General features: G+C 43.2%; 1 protein-coding gene across 1 annotated transcript in view; it reads right to left on the minus strand.

The window, feature by feature from the left end:
• Positions 1–21,297, minus strand: part of Tbca (tubulin folding cofactor A) — a 54,543-nt gene that overhangs the window by 1,610 nt on the left and 31,636 nt on the right. Inside the window, exons 2-3 of the mRNA XM_052159811.1 lie at positions 8,596–8,701; positions 3,211–3,297 (exon numbers count right to left, since the gene is read on the minus strand). Coding sequence (XP_052015771.1) covers positions 3,211–3,297; positions 8,596–8,701 — 193 coding nt within the window. The remainder of the gene's footprint in view (positions 1–3,210; positions 3,298–8,595; positions 8,702–21,297) is intronic.

Here is a 21,297-nt window from a genome sequence, read left to right on the forward strand (position 1 = left end):
TGATATCTGTGTTGTTTACATGGGTGTAAACAAGAGAGACTATGGTAGAAATCCCCATAAAAATCCCTTCAGTAGTGCATGGCCTTGTGGGCCCCACCTTTATAACCATCTGACTAATGTGGCTCATGGCCCCGCTCTGAGAGTTCTGGGTGTGAGCCTGGACAGTACCCACCCTCCTGGACAGTATTTAATATGACTTGCTTCAAATTGGCTCAAAAATGATGATAGTGGTATTATGCTCACATGGTGGGATTCAGTTTTCTGTTTGTTTTTAATCACAGCAACAGACATGAAACCCGTTCGGATAGTTTCTTTTTGAGACAGGGACTCTATGTTGTCCTTGAACTCACAGAGACCACCTGCCTCTGATTCCCAAGCACTGGAATTATAGGTGTGTCCCACTGCCAGCTGTGGGATGGCTGGTACTGACTGCCCACCTGATAGAGTCGGGAATCACCTGGGAACTCCTGTAAGCTCTTGAATAAGGATGTAATGTTGACTAGCTGCTTCGAGTTCCTGTGGCCTCTATAACCTGGAACCTGGAATTAGGAGCCAAATAAGCTCCTTGTCTCTCAAGTTGGTTGCTTTTAGTGAGTATTTTATCATAGCAACAAGAAACAAAACCAAGGTAGACAATAGTACCAAGAGGTAGGGCACTTGCTGTGATAAACCGGGCCGGGGCTTCTAGGCCACTGCAGCTGTTTTGTGGGAAGAACATGGAAGTGCTTGGTAGATGGTTTAGAAAGTCCATTAAATGCGGGCAGCAGATGCTAACTGGTGATCTGGTGGGTTGTGGAGGACAAGACTGGAGAAACAGTGTGTGATGTGGAGGCCAGCAGCAAAGAGTTACAGAGGGAGCAAGGGCTCTCAGGAGCTGGGCTGGGGTCGTTCCTGTGCCATTTTGGCCAGAGTCTAGCTTCATTCTACTGATCTGAGAAGCTGAGGCAATGGACAGATACATCTGCAGAGGGCAAGAGAAGCCTCCCGAGCTTCGTGAGAGAATGAACCACTTAGAGGTCCCATCTTGAGAAGATACAAATTCACTCACTCACTCACTCACTCACTCACTCACTCACTCACTCACTCACTCACTCACAGGAAGAAAAACCCTAAGTAAGGCATTCCCTGCTCCAGGAAAGCAACTGCAAAGGAAAGTGTGCCTTCAAGGTCAGTCACAGAAGCGGAGGCAGCTGTGGTCCAAGGGGAAAGGCTGGATCTTGAGGTGCCGACAGAACTTGGCTTCTCTCCACGTGTTATCTGTTCTGAAGCATGAAAGCCGTCTGAGTGAGGGTCCCTGGGAGCACCCGAGGCCAGGCACCGTGTGGCCTGCAGGCAGTCCCTGTGCTGAGAGGCCCCAGAGGCTAAGCTAGAGGTGAAGCTTTAGCCGCAGTGGAGCCCAGTAGAAGGCGAAGCCAGACCACCATGTACCCTTCAGAGAGCTGCGGGTGTGGCGCGCTGCCAGGAGCTGTGTGCTGCAGGAGGCAGGGCTGAGCAGTGCGGGCTGCTGTCTGTGCCTTTGGACCTCGGCCAGTTTCATGACAAGCCTCAGATACAGGACAAAGAGCTGCAGGGTTTGCTGTCTTCCCCGATGGAGCTTTGTTTATTTTCTGTTATGCTCAATTCTTCCTTTTTGAAACAGGTATGTTTACTCTGCACTGTTTTATGCTGAAAATATACAACTTATTTTTTTGATTTTATAGGAACTCAGTTACAAGATTCCAGACTTTTAAAATACTGGAAAATTTAAAGACAATAAGGACTTCTAAAGGTGGCCTGTATTCTACATTAGATGAACATGAGACTTTGGGGATAAACGGTAGAGAAGGGTACCGCTTACAGGGATGTGTCTGTGTGTCAGTAGACAGGGTTGTGATGGTTGGCTTTAGTTGTCAAGCTGGGAACCCCAGCTCTCGGTTTTCTGGTCTTTGCTATACAGGTAATGTGACCCTGCAGCCTGCCTTCCCTGTAGCAATGGGTGTGGCCTGCAATTTAAACCTAGTAAGTTCTTTGTCCCTAAAGTTGCTTTTGTCAGGGTATTTTATCACAGCAACTGAGAGTGGAACTAAAACAATCACAATGTGCATCTGTTTCACAATTAAGAAGAAACCCGATGGCTTTTGCTTATACTTCCATTCATTCATTAAGTCAGCTAAGCACTGCATGCTTTCACCATAGGGATAACAGTGCCACCCACCTCAGTGGCTTCCTGAGAGCCCTGCCTCCAGGACCCTTGGCTTCCCTTGCTCCCAAGTTTACAGGTTTGCATCTAACATTCCAGCTCTTTTAAACAAGGGCCAAATTAATCTGAGACATTGGATTGAATCAAATTTTAAACAGTTGTCTTATTATTTGCCAAAAAAAAGTATGAGTATACACATATATAAACACATACTCACACACATACACACCCCAAATATATTGCTGGTCAAAACTGGAACCATGTATACCTGTTATTATGGCTCAAATATTTAATTAAATCAGTAGAATAAACATGGTAGAAAAGTACTTTCAGTGGAGTCGTGACTCAAGCATAAGTTAAACTCTTCAAATATTTAAAAGCATGCTGGTCCACCGGGTAAGATGGTTAATACCGACTATCAACTTGATCCCTAGGAGGCAACGCCCAGACACCAGTGAGGGGTTGTGCAGATTAATGCTCGAGCGTGCGTGTCAATAGAGCATTCAATCCAATGTCTCAGATTAATTTGGCCCTTGTTTAAAAGAGCTGGAATGTTAGATGCAAACCTGTAAACTTGGGAGCGAGGGAAGCCAAGGATCCTGGAGGCAGGGCTCTCAGGAAGCCACTGAGGTGGGTGGCACTGTTATCACTATGGTGAAAGCATATCTGATTATGTTAAGCGATGTGGGGAGAGCCATCCTAGCAGTGGGCTGGAGCATTCCTAAACAAAGACAAGCACACGTGTATTTGCGCATCTGTTCCTTGTGGCCGACGAGTGCACCCGGCTCTCTTCTGTCACTGTGACTCCCTGCCGTAATACACTGACTTGGAACTCTGAGCTAAAGCCAATCTTTCTTTGCTGAGCTGCTTTCCTGTCAAGAGTATTTTATTTACAATAAGAGAAGAAACTAAGACACACAACAAGCAAACACATCTCTTCAAGTAGCTGTAGTGTTAAATATTGAAATTTTTGGTTTTCTCAGTATTAGGTTGAAAAAATTTAAATCTAAGACAGAGAAATCGTTACTTACTAATATCTGTTGAAGATCGGTATATGCAGCCTCTAACCGACGCTGGCAATCTGGGATCATCATCCGGGACTCTTGCAGGATCTCTGCCTGTAAGGAGGACATTTGCGAGACATGTTGGATGACAGAACTAATGTCTATTTATTTTATATATATTGGCATATAACTAATGATTTAGAGGAAATGGAAAGTATGATTATGTTAAATGATTCAATGTTCTAATTTAAATTGGGTTTATCAGACTGTAATTTTGCAAAGTACAAGTTGTGAGCAGAACTTCACAAAAGTTTTGCACTTTCCTTCCTTTAGCAATCGCCGTCTCATGGTAAGTGGCAATTAACTGGCAAAGCTTTTCACTCAGCTCTTATTTTGAAGGCTATTTAAAGTAAACGGTCCTCCTGCTGCCACAAAGCACCTTTATCTAAAATGGGATCAGCTGGTCATATAAATATCTCCTGCATCTTTGGGTAATAAAGGAAAACAGTGTTCAGATAATATCACAGGGAGATAATTACTGCATGAGAGAAGTTATTGAGTTATTGATCACATCGTGTGCACACTGCAGGAGGGACTCACTGAAAGACAGAGGTAAAGAAACAGGAAAAGCGAAGACCAGCAGGTTCATATTTTGTTGCTTATCATGCATAAAAAGTTATTACTTATCCTTGTGCTTCATTTTAGGAGAGAGATTATTCTCCCCAAGCAGTTTGAGCCAAATTACCAATGCAGCACCCTCTGAATCTGAACTTCTTGCCTATTCCTCTTGAAGATAAACACTGAAGAATTAACCACAGGAACACTTTTACTCTAAAGGATGTTTTTGGATGTAAAATCTACCATTCAAAGCTATATTGTATATAAAAACGCAAGAGAAAACTAAGAGGCTTAGTTACTAGTCAGTCAAGACATTGGACTGAATTTGTTTCCTTAATTATTCTCAGAGACAGATAGGATAATCAGAGGCTTTCAGAGAAATGGGTACAAAATTACAAGATTACCTAGGTCAAATAAAACCACACACACAATGTACTGGCAATAATGCTGAATTACAATGGCCACTTTAGTAGGACCCAGTATCTCCATGGCAGTATTTTTTGGCAGTCTATCACAGCTCATACTGTGATAAAGCACCGCGCATTCAGATGCTCCACCATGTCTGTTCTCTTGGGTCAAAAAGCATGGCTGAACTGAGAACTCATTTATTAACAAGGCACAGGTTAAAATCTCAAGCATGGGAGCATGACTTTACTTTCAGACAAACGACATCTAAGCAGTGGCCCTAAGCCATTTTTGTATGTCTCCTTAAAACAGGCACCAGAACATTTCAGAATTCCCCTCCCAAAGATTCGGGTCAAAGTCATGACAAGTCAAGAACATGTACTTATAACTGTTTGCTCAGCTTCAATGTTGCTGAATGAACTTTAAGCAGCACTACCCAACATAACTTCCATTCGGTATTATCTCTGTGTGTGTTAGCAACAGAGCAAAGCAAGATCGCCTGCGAGTCTAGCAAGATGGACTCTTGCCTTCAGCACGGCAAAAGGCCATTCTTTGTATTCCACCCTGATTAGTCACTAAGTCTCCTCTATAGTCACCAAACCCCATAGCCACAGGTCCACAGCTGAAGATTTAACATTTGCACCGAACATCTGCCATGTCTGTCTGTCCATCCGTCTGTCTGTCCATCCATCTATCCATCCATCCATCACCATAAACTATACCTGCATCAAATTTGCAAGGTGAATACTTTTCCTTGTAGCAATGAATTATGACTTCTAGGGATGGACACATACATATACATACATACATACGTACATACATACATACATAGCTCTCCTCTGGGAGTTTCTACAGTACACTATCATATTCAATCTTGTCTCTCAAGTCCTCCCAGGCCTTTCCTAGCCAAGCTCATGTTCTCTCTCTCGCTCTCTTTTTTTTTTTTGGATTTGGTTTTTTTTAGAGACAGGGTTTCTCTGTGTAGCCCTGGCTGTCCTGGAACTCACTCTGAAGACCAGGCTGGCCTCGAACTCAGCAATCCGCCTGCCCCAGCCTCCCAGAGTGCTGGGATTACAGGCGTGCGCCACCAACGCCCGACCTCATGTTCTTTATAAACAAACAAAAGGCTACTTCAAACCCATGGAGTCCAATTTGCGTTGGCCAAGCATGGTGAGCATGGGGCCTGGAGCCTGGAGCCTGGAGCCTGGAGCCTGCCTGCCCCGAGCTGTGGCCAGCTCACAAGCGTCGGTCCTTTAAAGAACACTCATTTCCTTTCCCAGCAGCTTCCATTTGGAATCGTTTCTTGACAAGGAATGGGATTTAGTGGGGTTTTGTCTGCCAAGAATAACGACATCTGAGTCGTGACTACACAGAGCAGACATCCCCAAATACCCACGTGTAACTAACAGTATCTTCCTTGGAAAGTAGTTATTCAAATGAACGCTACCTTTCTTTAGAAGACTTGAATACAATTACTACATTACGTCTAAGGGAAATCAGGGTCTTGGTGCAGTAACCGGGGCTCATAAGGAACCCTAGGGAAAGCATGGAGTGCTAGCTTCACTGAGGTGAAACTCACTTTATTATAAGGTTTTTGGGTATTTATTCTGGTAAAATGGAAGCTGGGGAAGATTAAACAAGGCTTATTAGCTTATAACACTCTATAAACATAGAACCTAAAAATTGATCAATTTCTTTTATACTCAAACATAAAAACTGAAAAGGAAACATTCCAATTAATAGGAAGTCTTTGTCACAGGAAGAATTCTGTGAAATAATGTGGCAATATTAAGCTGGTAACTGGTTAGGCTAAGGTTTCCAGCTTCTTTAGTGATACAGAGCTTATAGCCAGGGTTAGGAGAGACCTAGAACCTGTAACAACCTGTAGAATAATGCTGGCTGTTTCTGAAGCCAATGACAGTCACACTTGTTTGTCAGATGGAACGCTAGACATAACTACAACATTAACTGCAAGTATAACTGAGGATGTTATACTCACAGGATGAGTTAGGTATCCTCTTGACTTGTTTTTGATTATTTCTGAATCTACTGAGGGAAAAGGGAGGGGTAGTGTACACTCTGATACACCGACAAGCGTCATGAAATGTAAATGGTGTGATGTACCACCATTCCATGTAAAGCACCGACAGACTAACTGTACCTGACCATACGCTCTCTATATCAGAAGGTCACTTCAGATGTAAAGAAATGGAAAATAAAAGGATGGAAAAAGATGTGGAAACATTAAAACACAGAGCAACAGTGACAACACCAACACTGTACAGTAGAGAGTCCGGCAACATTGATGACTGCAGGGAAGAAATGCCGTCAGGGATAAAATGGGTGTCACATTAGCATACTGTTATAAGCATGTCAAGGTAACATGACTCTGTATGAACTGAACAGATAAATGTCAGACAAGTGCACATAACCAGATGGGGATTTCCACACTTACATTCAACAATTTATAGAAATTCTAGACAAAAAAACAAGCAAAAAAAAAAAAAAAAAAGGAAAACATTAGACACCAGCACTGAAAGCTATTAGCCAGGAAACAGAACACTAGGAAAGAAAGATACTGCATGCACATTTCAGCCCTATGACTCACTACAGCAGAACACATCCTACACCAAACTACAGTGAAAACAACAAATCTAAGCCCACAGTCACATTCAGCACACCATCTAACTGTGATGTAATCCCTCAGTGTGCAGTGGTAGCACACACCTTTAATCCTCACACTTGGGAGGCTGAAGCCAAAAATGCAACCTATAGACCCACTATAAAAGGGGCCACTCGCCCCTCCTCTCTCTCTCCCATTAATCTTGCCTCTTGGCACTCTCACCTCTCTGCCCCTCTTGGGCTCTCCTCCCCCCCACATGGTCATGGCCGGCCTCCTCTCCTCTCTCCTCTCCTCTCCCCTCCTCTCCCCTCCCCCCCCCCTCTCTAACTCCCATCCTCTGGCCTGAATAAACTCTATTCTATAACATGTCTGTGTGTGTGGTCCCTCAGGGGGAAGAGGTGCCTGGGCATGGGCCCGCCTAGGCACCCCCTTCCCCACACCGCCGTGCCACACTCTCTAAGCCCTCTCTCTCTTTTTATGCCCCCTTCATTGGTGCTGAAACCCAGGAACAAACCCATCAACTGGGGAGAGGGAAATGCACAGCACTGAATGCTGACATCAGCGAGGGTGAGTGCTTTTACCTCATCAATATAGAAAACGAACCAGCATATAAGTAGCAACACTTCCTTCCGGCAGAAGCAGGAGGCCAGTCTGGTCTAATTAGGGAATTCCAGGACAGTCAGGGCTACATACAGAGTCCCTGTTGAAAGACACAAAACCAAGCAAATAGCAACTCCCCCGCCTCAAATCAAAGCAACGAACAAACAAAAAAGGCAAGGAATGAACTCAAAACAATCAAAGGAAATGAAGTACAAATTGATAAACTTACAAGTAAGAAAAATACAGAGAAAAGTCAACAAAAGGTAGATTTAAAGAAAAAGTCCATACACTTGTAGCCAAGACCAAGTGAGGAGGCAGAAATCACCAAAAACTCCCTGGGCAGCTCCTGCAGCCACTGGAGAATAAGGACACCCAGGAGCAACTACAATACCAGCAACTCAAGAGGCACCGAGCCCACTCCTCAGAACTTAATGCAACTATCCAGCCAGATTTCCTGACTCCGCCGTAACTCACGATGAGTTACATCTACTCCAGCGCGCACACGGCACACTCCGTTATCCCTTCAACAGAGGGAACATCCGGCCTCCTCCAATCTCCTAACTATTATGAAAAGAAATACAACATATTTTTTATTTTAGTGGTTTTCACATCAGTTTGGGAAGCTATTTCTAAATTTAAGCATGTAACTGCACTTACTCTACCATCTAGTTTTTATGTTCAGTACTGAGAACTGGAGGAGCTGTAGTTCCTGGTTGAGAGTGACCAGACACTTGTGTCTAACACGTGAGCACTGTGACCCTCTGTGGCCACTTCACCTGTGTCAGTGTCCTTCCTACCTTTGTTGAGCTTTATTTCTGTTTTGCTGGGGTTTCTGTTTGTGTTTGTGTGATGGGGGCTTCCCTAGTCCATAAGCTGGCTACAGATTTGCAGCAATCCTCCTGCCTCAGCTTTCTGAATGCCAAGATTACAGACATGCCTCGCCACAGCCATTCCCTTACTTTTAAATGCACGTTCCAACAGTGCACAGCGCCACCTGCGTGATCCCAGTGCTCAGGAAGCTTCAGCTTACCTGATTCTTTTTTTTTCTTTTTGAGACAGGGTTTCTCTGTGTAGCCCTGGCTGTCCTCGAACTCAGAGATCCGCCTGCCTCTGCCTCCCAAGTGCTGGGATTAAAGGCGTGCGCCACCACTGCCCGGCTAGCTTACCTGCTTCTTAATGGCGTAGTTCTCACCATCTTCAGCCTTCATTTTTTCAATCTTTTCTTCTTGCTGCTTTGCTTCTTTTTCATACATCACCTTTTCTTTGACCAATCTATAAACAAAAAATGTTTCAGAGAACTAGATTTTTTTCTCTAAAGGATAACAAAGAAACTATGTAAAGACAAAGCATGGTTACAATACTAATTAATAGGGGTAAGCAAGATGGCGGCAGTTACTTTTAGCCACAGATGTAAGTGCAAGCCAGGTGCCAAGTCCTCTGTTGGGGTAAAGTGCGTTTGACAGTTTTACAGTTTGGTGAGGAGCCCAGGAATGGCACAGTCACAGCAGTCTCAGTCAGATGGCAGAGTCCCATGGTAAGCCCCACCTCTGCAGAGCTCCACCTCTAGGCTACCATGGCCGACAGACAGGCTGGACCCCTCCAGCGGCCACTGAAGCCAAGTGGCCAGGCCTCTAGCCTGAGGAGCACTAGTGGCTAGGCCCTGCCCCTAAGGAGCTCCAAAGGCCAGGTCCTGCTCCCAGAGTTTCTGGGTTTTCCCTCCCAGTACATCTCTTGTGTGAGGTTTATCGTGTGGTGTGACTTTGTGGTATTCCTTGGCTTCCAACTGCCAAGAAACCTTTCTATCTGAGCTGTAACACATGAGACTTATTGGGAAAGACGTAAGAGGGAGGGTGGCTGCTTCTGCTTGTAAATTAGGAAGAAAAACCCATTCTTGCATCTGTGTTGCTTTTTAAAATTGATTCATATGTGGTAGTTTGAATAAGCTTGGCCCAGGGAGTGGCACTATTTGGAGGTGTGGCCTTATTAGAGGAAGTGTGCCACTGTGGGCCTGGTCTTAAGACTTCCTAATCATGTGGGAGTGCCCTGCAGATGAAGATGTAGAACTCTCAGCTCCTCCTGCACCATGCCTGCCTGAAGGCTGCCACACTTCCTGCTAAGATGATAATGGACTGAACCTCTGAAACGAAATCTTTACCCACTAAGACTATACTTTTTAGATTAAGTACCATAAAATCATTGCAAATAACTGTCTTAAAAGGTCCTTTTAAACAGTTTTTTTTAAAAAGGAAGTACTGGGACAGAGAAGTTTATGTATACATTAAAAAGCTGGGATTCTACTTGGTGTACAGCCCTTGCTTAGCAAGAGTGAGGCCCTCGGTTGGAGGGCTAGCACTGCAAGAAGAAGCTGAGTTAAGTCTGGGTTTCTAGTTTTTCTCCACTGCCTCAGGAGGACACAGGAGAGTGCACTCTCACGACTGGCTAGAGCTAAGCACAAACTGCTCTTTCCGATGAGTCACATGTTATGAACTGCCCCACTGCACACATACTTCTATTTTCCAAATACAAAGGTTGTGAAGGTTTAAATGAGAATATCCCCCACAGGCTCATTATCTTTGAATGCTTGGTCATCCATTGGTAGAACTGTTTGGGAAGGATGAGGAGATGTGGCCTTGTTGGAGGAAGTTTGTCACTGGGGTTAAGCTTTGAGGTTTCAAAAGTCCACACCACTCCCAGGTAGCTTCCTGTCTTGAGCTTGTGGATTAGGACTCAAGCCCTCAGCTACTACTCGATCATCACGCTTGCTGTCACGTTCTATGATGGTCATGGACTCTAACTCTGAAACTTTTGAGTCCCAATAAACTTTTCCTTCTGTAAGATGCCTTGGTCACAGTGTCTAAAAAGCAATGGAAAAGCAACTAACACATAGATGCTTGACTTCTGAAAGTTTTGGACTTGCATGCTGTGCATCTTGTATATCACCATTGTTATAGAGTTGCTGTTTTAATTAACATTATGTAACTACTATTATTTGTTTGTATTCAGAATCCAGTGCATTACCAACAAGGCCTAGTGTTTCCAAATACTTCTGGTTGCTAAACTCCTGTCAAAAAGCAGTCAGTCATCAGTAGTCTGTTCTCCCATCTCCATGACAGTTATGAAAGAGAAACAATTTAAAGGAGTCTACTTTAGCTCATGGTCTGAGTCCACATTCACTGTTTTTAGACTGTGGTAAGAAAGGCAAACATGATGGGGTAGAATTGCTTAACTCATGGTGGTCAGGAGGTAGAGGCAGAAAGGGACCAAGAACAAGGTTTGTCAGGGCATGCCCCAGTGATCTACCCCTTCCCCTCAACTTGGTCTAATGTCTCAAAAGTGTCATCATATTACAAATCTATCAAGGGATTAATCTGCTGATTAAGCCAGAGATCTTAGGATGGCAACAAAGCCTCTAAATGCATGAGTCTTTGGGGGCCATCTCATATTTACACATTTTCTGGTATAAGGTACCAGAAATCAGAACATTCCATAAAATCCAGTAATTCAAAGATATAATTAGGGTGGCAACCTATAGCCAGGGCCCAAAGAGTTTAAGAACTATGAACGCATTGGACTTATGTTACAGTTGCTCACTGTAATCTGAATGTTTAAGAAATGAGCTAAAGAACATGAATACATTTGCCTTTTAACATTTTCAAATTACAGAAATAAATAAAGACATTCTGGAGTAGAACAAAAGTGAAAGACAGTAAGGGAGGAACGGAAACACACTGGTAACTTCTCAGAGAGGTGTACAACGTTTTTGCCCTGCAAACATTTGACTCAAATCCCTGTCACCCCATTATGTTTGTCTATATAAAATGGCAGGAACAGCCCCAACAAAATTAGGCACACCTACCCACTTGCCACGTGTGACATACAAATGCTCAGAAAAAAGTTATTGCATAGAAAAATTACTGCCCTGAAAAATGGGAAAAATCACCCACCTAGTGAGAATCTGTAATTCTAGTATACACAAAGTAAACACAACAGAAACAGTTCCACTTAAAGTATCAATCAATGGATGAATGACAAGTTACATGAAGCTGAAAATACAGCAGTTAGTGGCTACAAAGCACTATACAGAACAAACATAACAGATTATGAGGCATTAAATCCTGGGTATTGAGGTCATTATTACATCCTATGAAACAGTACAATGAAATTCCTACCCATACACTGTGTGCTCATGTTCTGGTTTCATTCTAAACTGTTCCCCTAAAAACTCTGTGTGTTAAGAGCCTGGCTGCCAGTTCAGGGGAGTTGAGAAAGGGATAGATCATGAGGTTTGCATCTATCCATGGAGCTATAATCTGATGCCACCTTGGGGAGATGATGGAATTAGATCATTATAGTAGATCACTTTGAAGATAAGACTTGGTCTCTCTCTCTCTCTCTCTCTCTCTCTCTCTCTCTCTCTCTCTCTGTTTCTCTCTCTCTCTCTCTCACACACACACACACACACACACACAGAGAGAGAGAGAGAGAGAGAGAGAGAGAGAGAGAGAGACAGAGACAAACAGCCATTGCGGTTGCCTAGCAATGTAGGTCAGAAGCTTCTATACTCATTCATCTGTGGGCAGAATTTGTGGGGCGTTTACAGGAGCTCCAAGTGCTCTAACTGGAGACCTTACTGTGTGATTCTACCAAGAGCTTACAGACCAGGATCCCAACAGGTAGGTGCATGTACAATGAAGACCAGATTTAGAGGAGATTTCAGCCAGGAACAAGGATTCTATCAGGAACTGCGATAGAGTACCTGGGCTGCAAGAACAGGAAGGAAGGATTCCAATGAGATTACAACAGACCCCAGCTCAACTGTCAGCCACAGCCCAGAGAGGACTGCTTCCTGGGAGAGCCTGTCTCCCAAAATAGTCTGTCTTGCCTAAGCAAACAGTTCCAAGAAGAAGAGCCTACTGCACCAACTTCCTTATTTCCAAGCCTCTCACCTGTCCCTATGGAGTCCCAGACAGCTTTCCCCATGCAAAACTTCCACTCCTAAGGGAAAGTGTCTGATCTTCACTGTTTGAAATAAACACTCACTCGCTGAGGTCAGACTCTGCCCTCTTTCTGCCCTCTGTCTCTCCGCTCTGAGACCTAACAAGCCAGACTGGAGCCGCTCAAGCCACAGCATGGCAAACAAGCTGTTCCATTTTGTGCATGACTTCAGACCTTGTGGGCAGGGAGGATGAGCCAAGGGTGATGTCTAATTACCTGATGAAGGTAAGTATAATGCAGGGCAGTATTAGTCAGGCTTATACTGGAAACTGAAACAGGGCATTGAAAAGCTGGGGCAAAGGAAGGTGGGATAGCTAAAGAGATGGGCCCTACACAAAAGGCAGAACTCTGCAACAGGGCATTTCAGGATGGGTTGGGTCCCTCCCACCCACTCCAAGCTCCAGGTAGGAGGAAGACTGTCTTAATAGGAGAGTGCGGGTGCAGGACCACCTAGAAGAGTGACACTCGCTCCATCACTGCAGCGGTGGTGCAAGGGGATGGCTCCTGTCCGAGCAGGTCAGAGGATGCTGGCCTTACAGACTGATAAGCATCACAGGGTTGGGCTGTTCCTGACTGTTACAGTTAAGCAGCTGTCCTACTACAGCCTTCCATGCTGTCACCCTGCCACCACAAGCTCCGCTCCAATAAGACCATCTGACAGTGGCTCGAAACCATGAGTCAAAGAAAGCCTTCCTTCTTCAGGTATCCACCTCATACATTTAGTCACAACAACAAAAGTTAACACAGGCATGTGACATTTTATTATAAAATATTACAAATGTGGGGTGCACAAGGCAAAATTAGATTAGGTCTTTCTAGTCAACCAACAGTCACTTTTTTTTTCTTACTACTGTGACAAACTTATTACTCATTAGTTTAACAAAATCCAAATGTTAAATCAATCTGTGTCTGTTTTAGCATACCATTTAATAAATTCCTTTAAAGACAGATTTTACTTTTGAAACAGTAAAAGCTTTAATAAAAGCTTACACTAAAAAAAGACTGTAAAAAAAAAAAAGAAAGAAAGAAAATGGAACACACACTCAAAGGTAAGTTTAAGGGGTGCACTGTGTGACCAGAATGAACTGAAATAGCACGTGGACTGGGGGGTGGGCAGGAAGAGCTGGGGCGAGGGCTCAGTTGGCAAAGCACTTTCCCGTAAGCTGAAGGATGGGTGAGTCTGTTCTCTAGCTGTCACTTTAAAAGGCCTGCTATGGTGACAGGCAGGCAGGCTCCTGGAGCTTGATAGGTAGCCATCCTAGCCTGCTTTCCAAGTTCCAGTGAGAGACCCTATCAACACACAGTGATGGCAACTCCCGAGAGATAGCCAAGGCTAACTTTTGGCTTCCATGTGCATGTGTACCTGTGAACACACACACACACACACACACACACACACACACACACACACGCGCACACACACACGCACACACACACGCACGAGAACAGGAACTCCAATTGCTCATTTATGGCCATTAAGAACTCCCAAGCTGGTGGGCATGGTCGCTCATACACTCATTAGCCCCAGCGCCTGGAGGCAGAGGTAGACAGAGCTGTGTGAGTTCAAGGGCAGCCTGTTCACAGAGTGAGTTACAGGACACCCAGAGCTACAAAGTGAGATCTTGTCTCAAATAAAAACAGGAGGAGGAGGATAGAAAAAGGAGGAAAGAGGAGGAGGAAGAGGAAGAAGAAGAAGAAAGGAAGAGGAGAAGGAAGTAGTAGTTCTGTTGTGTCAAGCTGGGTATGATGGTGCACACCTTTAATTCCAGCACCCCATCACTTTGAGAGCAGAGGCAGATCTCTGTGAGTTTCAGGTAGGGTTACCTAGTAAGCTTTTTCTTTAAAAAAAAAAAAAAAGGAAAAGAAGAAAAAAAGAAAAACCAATTCCTGAGCCCTAAGAAAACTAAAGCTTTCAAAAGAAGAAGAAATGGGTCACCTACAAAAGAAGGAACACCCATATTGACATTATATTTCACATTAATAACAATAGCTATCAGAGGACAATCAATTAATCCCTTCAACATTCTTAGAGAAAATGACATAACCTAAATTTATAACTATAATAAAGGGTGAAGGAAAATTCATTAACTCATTTAGCAATTACTTATTGAGAAGCTACTGTATGCCAGTCGTGACCTCAGATACCAAGGACATAACTGTGAATAAAAGTACAAAAGTATGACCTTTGTCCCTTTCTAGTGGGGTGAAATGAAGACAGACACAGCACAGAGCATAGCAGATTGTGGGAGGAGTCACAGGGAAAAGGGAGAGAAGGGAGGTGGGTGAGGCAGGAGGACTGCAATTGAGACTGAGGTAGACAAGGACATGAAGGTGTATGCAATTCAGTAAGTCAGGTAGGTAACCTGTGAAAGATGTTGTAAAGCAAGTGAACTGTTTACACTTACACACACACACACACACACACACACACACACACACAAAATCAGAAGGTTCATCTACGGCCCCCTTCTAAGAAATGTATTTAAGAATAAACTGTACAAGTACAAAATTCTCAAAAATTTTAAATAATGAAAAGAATATACTGTAGCAAACTGAAAATTAAAATCTAGAAGAAAAGCTACAAGAACAAAAGGTTATGGTCAATACAATGCTCTAATGAAGGCTTGTGTGTGTGTATGTGTGTGTACACATGTATAAGAGAGGGGAGGTGGGGGTGGGGGTGGGAGCTCAAGAAGACAACCGGTCTAAATGAGAACCTTAGTGTGAGCCCTAGAGAAACATTTGAAAAAGAATGGACTCAATTCTAAGAATAAAGAAAAATGGGAGCCGAGAGACAGGTTGGTCAGTGGTGAGGAGCACCTCCCGCTCTCCAGAGCACGCGTGTTCAGTTCCAGCACCCACTGACTGGTAACAAGCTCTGTTCAGAAGGTCTAACATCCTCTCTGGCTTCCTCAGAACCAGCTCCACATGCAGGCATACATACATAAAAATGAGTCTTAAAGAAGAGAGAAAATAAGTAACAAGGCAGAAGACAGAAAACCTGTGTTTTCTTTCCATCACACACTTATAAACTCTATGATCCTCTGCAGCAATCATGGTGTAATAGCAAACACTAATGAAGAAGACTCCATTTAACCTAGGTTTACAAGGAAGATCCCTTGGGCAACACAGGCTCTATATGGAGGGAAATGTCATCCTGTAATAACCACATTTAAAGCAATATGACCCACGGACCCCTTTTTAGTTTCATTTGCTTTGTGTCTTCAAGGTCTGCTTAAAGACCAAGGATATTGTGGTGGTTTGAATATGCTTGGCCCAGGGATAGACAATATTAGAGGGTGTTACCATGGAGTAGGTGTGGCCTTGTTGGAGGAAGTGTGTCACTGTGGGGGTGGGCAATGAGATATTCCTCCTAACCCCATGGGAGCCAGTCTTTCTCCTAGCAGCCTTCAGATGAAGATGTAGAACTCTCAGCTCCTCCCACACCATGCCTGCCTGGATGCTGCCATGCTCCCACCTTGATGATAACAGATTGATCCTCTGAACCCATAAGCCAGCCCCCAATTAAATGTTGTCCTTCTAAGAATTGCCTTGATCCTGGTGTCTGTTCACAGCAATAAAACCCTAACTAAGAGATATTTACCAACTCTCACAAAAATCATGACATAGGTGTTGGCAAGAATGAGTCCTGGTCAGCTAATGAAACCTAAAGTATAATGATATTTAAAAGTATTTTGTAAACATTTCAAGCCTGGGTATTTCCTGAGTGCAGGTCTTAGATCTGAAATCTCTAGTATGACTCTATTAACTGACAGACAGTTCTTTTCTACTGACAGAGCTGCTGACAAGCTCTCCTTTTTCTGAAGAAACAGTACTTTTCAGATTTCTACTGTGAGACATGAAGGAAAAGACTCACTGTGGCCCTAATGGTGCATTACATCTAAATACTGGAACCTTACTTATGTCTCTATCCATTTCACATACTATTTTGTATGATTTGTGTGTCTGTGTGCATGGCATATGTGAGGGCACTCATAGAGGATGTAGGACAACCCTATGTGTTGTTCCTCTGAAGCCATCCATCTTGTTTCTAGAGACAGGCTTTCTACTGGCTACTCAGTGTATATCAAAGATCCATCTTTCTCCGTGTCCTCGGATTACAAGAACTTGAAATTTCTTTGTGGTTTCTGAGGTTTGAACTCAAGTCTTCACGCTTGCAAGGAAAGCACTTTACTGCCTTGGCTCTCTCCCTAAGTCTTCAGTCAGTCTCTTGTCATTTCCACTGCCATAAACCAACCCCAGCTCTTTGGTGAGGTTCAACAGCTCCTCTTTACCACGAAGGGGTTATGATAGTGCATCCTACGAAACATGACATAAACAGGTACTGCCACTACAGATAAACCTTTAATATGATTCTCAAACTTTTGAACACACCACAACAACTCATGTTTCAGCACTGCTAGCTCCTTACAAGTCATGCCTTCATTTCTCAAGAAGAGAAACCAATCTTTGTTTTGATCCTCAGGAAGTTATGCCTCTCAAATTAAGTCAATCATAGTGTCCTCACCCTCTCTGCTGACAGAATGGATCTGTTGCGCCAGAAGGTCTGTGGAGTCATGAGAAAACTGATTTTAAAGTACAGGCCATTCTGGAGTATCAAGTAATTCTAGTCATTGTTGATGTCACTGAAGTCTTTCCAAGAACTCTATCTAAAGATTTATTATAAGATAATTAATAATCCTTACATCTTAAATCATGTAAACTCTGGTCTTCTTGTCACTTGCGCTAAAAGCATCTGTACTGACTGCCACTCCATTTAGTTACTCCACAGGACAAAGATCATGTTCTTGTTTCTGCTAGGATGGAAAGATGTCCTGGGGCTCGCAAGCCCAGGAACCACGCAGCTCTGAGGTAGGCCAGTGTCCCAGGGAAGGGTACCGAGGCAGGGGAGCTCAGGAACCACTCAGCTCTAAGTGGAGGTCACTTGGCAGGCGCCTTGCAACCCCCAGGGTAGGGTGTCCCTAGCTGAGGTGAGGGGCTGAGGAGTCTATGGCTTCTTCTGATAAGAAGAGTCATACCAGGCAGAAAACTTCAAGAGAGAAACTTACTGGCGGGTTCAGGGTGTAAAGGGAGAATCCAGGGTTGGCTGCTCTCTGCTCTGGGGAGCTGACAGCAGGGAGCTGTATAAAGGACGGTGCTTATATAGGATTTCTTGGGTGGGGAGGGAGGGGGTGGAGCTTTTCAGGGTGGAGATTTCCTGATTGAGGACTGGTGGGGTTTCAAGTCCTGAGCTCGGGGAGCTCAGGGATTGGTGGTTTTTTTGAGGAAGGCTCAAGATAGGTGGGTTTTCTTACTCCAAAATTGATGGCTTTTTTTCCACCTCCCTGTCCCTGCATCAGGCCATGGGTTAGGGTGGGAAGTCCCTCGTGGCTGCAGCTAGCTTTTGCTGAGATGCTGTGTCTGTGGAGCTGCTTAGGGAAGCTGGAGAGGAGGTGCTGCCACTGTATAGCCCTGTGGGACAGTTCCTGCAGTGGTGTTTCATGAAAGCTGTAGGCTGAGGCAGGAAAGTGTCACCACTATGGACTGCTCCTGTGACAGCAGTAGGCTGAGGAGACATCATCTTGACAGCTTCTGCCAGGGCATCTTACCACTGCTGTGGGCTGGGGCTGGAAGGAAGGGCCGGCCACCACTTTGAAGGCTTTTCCAACACACCACTTAGGGACTATACCTCTAATTCTGGAACAGTTCAGTCTAAAACAAAGCACCCAGAACTGAGAGACCTCATCTTTTTTTTTTCTTGCCATTTTAAGTATATATGAACAAAGGAAGTAAAGATCAAATTAATTATACAACTCAGTTTTCTTTTCTATTATATTAAGAAGTATCTATGTAAATCTTGTGGAAGACTGTATTTTATAATTCAAAAACTTTATCAAAAATATTAAACACTTGTTTTTAATGGTCTTGGTGGTTATTAGAGGGTAAACTCTACAATAAATATTATCTTTTATCTCAATCACATTTTCATCTTTACTTCTGTTAAGTGTCAAACATTAAGATATCAGAAGAGGGAAGACAGGGCAACCAGAATTAGCACTGATGGAGTTTCATGGGGCTAGGTTGCCTAATAAACCATACCCACCAGTTTATAACTATGAGGTAGGAAGCTTACACCAGCAAATCCATGTCAATGCATTGAGCAAGACTTCAGAATCTTCTGATTTAGTGTGCACCATCTATAAAGTGTATTTAGTTAAAATCTGGAGTTATTCTCTACTAATTCTTTTTATGGTCATTAAAGAACTCCAAGTGAGGCATTCTATTTTCCCGTCTCTTGGGGTCAGGACTGGGAAGACAGCTCAATGATAGGGTCTTTGCCTTGCCTGCATGAAGCCAGGCTTTAGCTTCCATCGCCACAATAAACACACAAATAAAAAGAGTTTGAGAGATGATGAGATGACTCAGTGGTAACGACACTTGCTGCCAGGCCTAACAATCTGAATCTGAGTCCAATCTCTGGAGCCCACATGGTGGAAAGAGAACTGTCCCCACCCCTCAGGCTGCCCTCTGCCATGCACATACACTTATAGCCTATGTTCTGGAAACTTGAAAGTACGCTACACAGACAGACAAAATGAGACAGGGCTGGGGAGGCTGTTCTCTCAGGACCGTGCCGCCACCGCTCCTCTCACTGGCTCTGGACAACAGAGGAGCCTGTGAACCTGCATGGCCTGTGCACCCCATTACACAGTGTTCATATTTTATCCGCTGCTCTGGAAAGCACATGCCCTTATGGACTGGTGATGTGCCTGACACCAGCATCTAGTGGGCAGGGTCCTTGCCTCAATGGGTGTTTACCAAATGTACTCATAATCCCTCGGAGGTAAGCAGTGATTGACTAGTTTTCACTTGAAAGAGAAGTAATGTAAGCTAATGTAAGGCCATGTGGCTGGGAAATGTGAAGTCAGGATTATAGTAGGAGTGCACTTTATATCCACCAAACTATCCTTTTTAGAATAAATGAAGTGATTTATAAATCTTTAATGTCTTTTACCTGTTCCAAAAGTAAAATAATTCAGTAAGGTAATAGTAAGTTTAATGTCTTAAAAATGAAACCCTACAAGAGGACAGTGCAGACAACTTGCCCTGTTCTTGACAGCATCTATTCAGCCCTCAAGAGCGGAAGCCATGCATTGTTCCTGGGTAGCCTAAATGAAAGAAAATGAATGCTTAATTTGATGGCATTTGTTACCTTATTTCTTCCAGTACCTATTAATTAATCAATTAAACTGGAGATGGTTCAAGTTCTATTAACTGCTGAAGTAGAATATATGCTTTAATTAATTTTAATAAGTAAGTTAGACAAGACATTTTGTAAACAGCTAAAATGATGCATGCAAAATCTAAAATCAATATAACTGTTTCAAAACTACAAATCTTAGAACTAGTAACTAAAAAACACCAATAAAAAACAATAGTTCATGAATTCTCTAAATTGTCCCTTTAGGTTTTGAGGTATCAGTGAGGTTAATGAGTCAATTTATAGAGCACTTTCTGCTCTTCCAGGGGCCTGAGTTCCATCCCTAGCACCCACAGTATCACAATAATAACCATCTGTAACTTCTCTTTCAGGGGATCTGATGCCTTCTGGGCTCCACAGACACAAGTCAGTCTGTCTGTCTTTCTCCTGTCTCTGTCTCTCATATGTACACACACTTTTTTTTTCTTCATAACAGCTACTAAACCTGATCTGAAAATTCAAAAATTTCCTTAATTACTCTAAAATTGGTGATTCCCAGACTGTGAAATCCTCCAAGTGTTTCTTGTCCCAACCTTAAATACACTATCTAATTCACAAAGTGTGTGTACTAGTTTAAACTCATTATCCATTTACTCTTAATTATTCTAAGTAAATCATTTACATGCCACTGATGTGCATTAGCCAATGAATCCTTTAAAGGCTTCACTGTCACAGCTAGAGTCACATTCTGGACACCATGCACAGAATGTGTCAGCATGTCAAAGTAGTCTTCTAACAAAGTAGAACAATATATACATCATGTGCTTATGGGATTTTAGGAACACAACTTCATGCAAATAATTGTTCTACATAGCTCCCTGATTATTTCAGATGAGGTATTTGGCAGGCAAGTCTTTCAAGGCTCTGTGTACTGGCCTGCAACTCAATATGCAGACAGTCTGGCTTAGAATTCACATAGATCTGTCTCATACATCTATGATAAATATCCCTTTCTGTGGTCTACACAGAAAACTCAATATCTGTAGCACTGAGGGTTAAAGACACAGGAAGTACAACTATGTAACTATAGTTACTATAGTTGACTCATGTCTCAAACCCGTATGCGTACAGATAAGACTCCCTCAACTGAACATGCAACTTTCTATGTGCAAGAAAGCCTGGGAAACTCTACTCTATCCTCTTCTTAACATTCACACAGAGAGTGGAGTAACCTTGTAACAAACATGAAAAGCTGTCGACTTCCGCCCTTCTCACAAGAATCTGAGCACAGAATTCTGACATACTTAGGAAGATCTAGTGAGACAGAGTCCATTGGGTAGCATATTGGGATCTTAAACAAAGGCAGGAAATAATAAAAATTTTTAATAGGAACTGACAAATTTTTTATTTTCAAATTCCTATATTGTACTTATATGCCACATTAAATAAAAAAATGTTCAGTTTCCAATTTATGTCAGTAAAATATCACCGCCAATTAAAAAATGCATTTCCCAAATGGTAATGTGGTGGAAAACAGCATAATTATACAATACTAGTAAATTTCTATATGAAATCACAATAAGTGTCTCTAACTATCCCATCCCTTAAAGCTCCCACTTCCTGAAATAAAATTAGCATTTTAGTAGAAATTAATCGGGGCTGGAGAGATGGC

Source organism: Apodemus sylvaticus, chromosome 16 (genome assembly GCF_947179515.1).
Source record: "Apodemus sylvaticus chromosome 16, mApoSyl1.1, whole genome shotgun sequence".
Lineage (NCBI taxonomy): Eukaryota > Metazoa > Chordata > Mammalia > Rodentia > Muridae > Apodemus > Apodemus sylvaticus.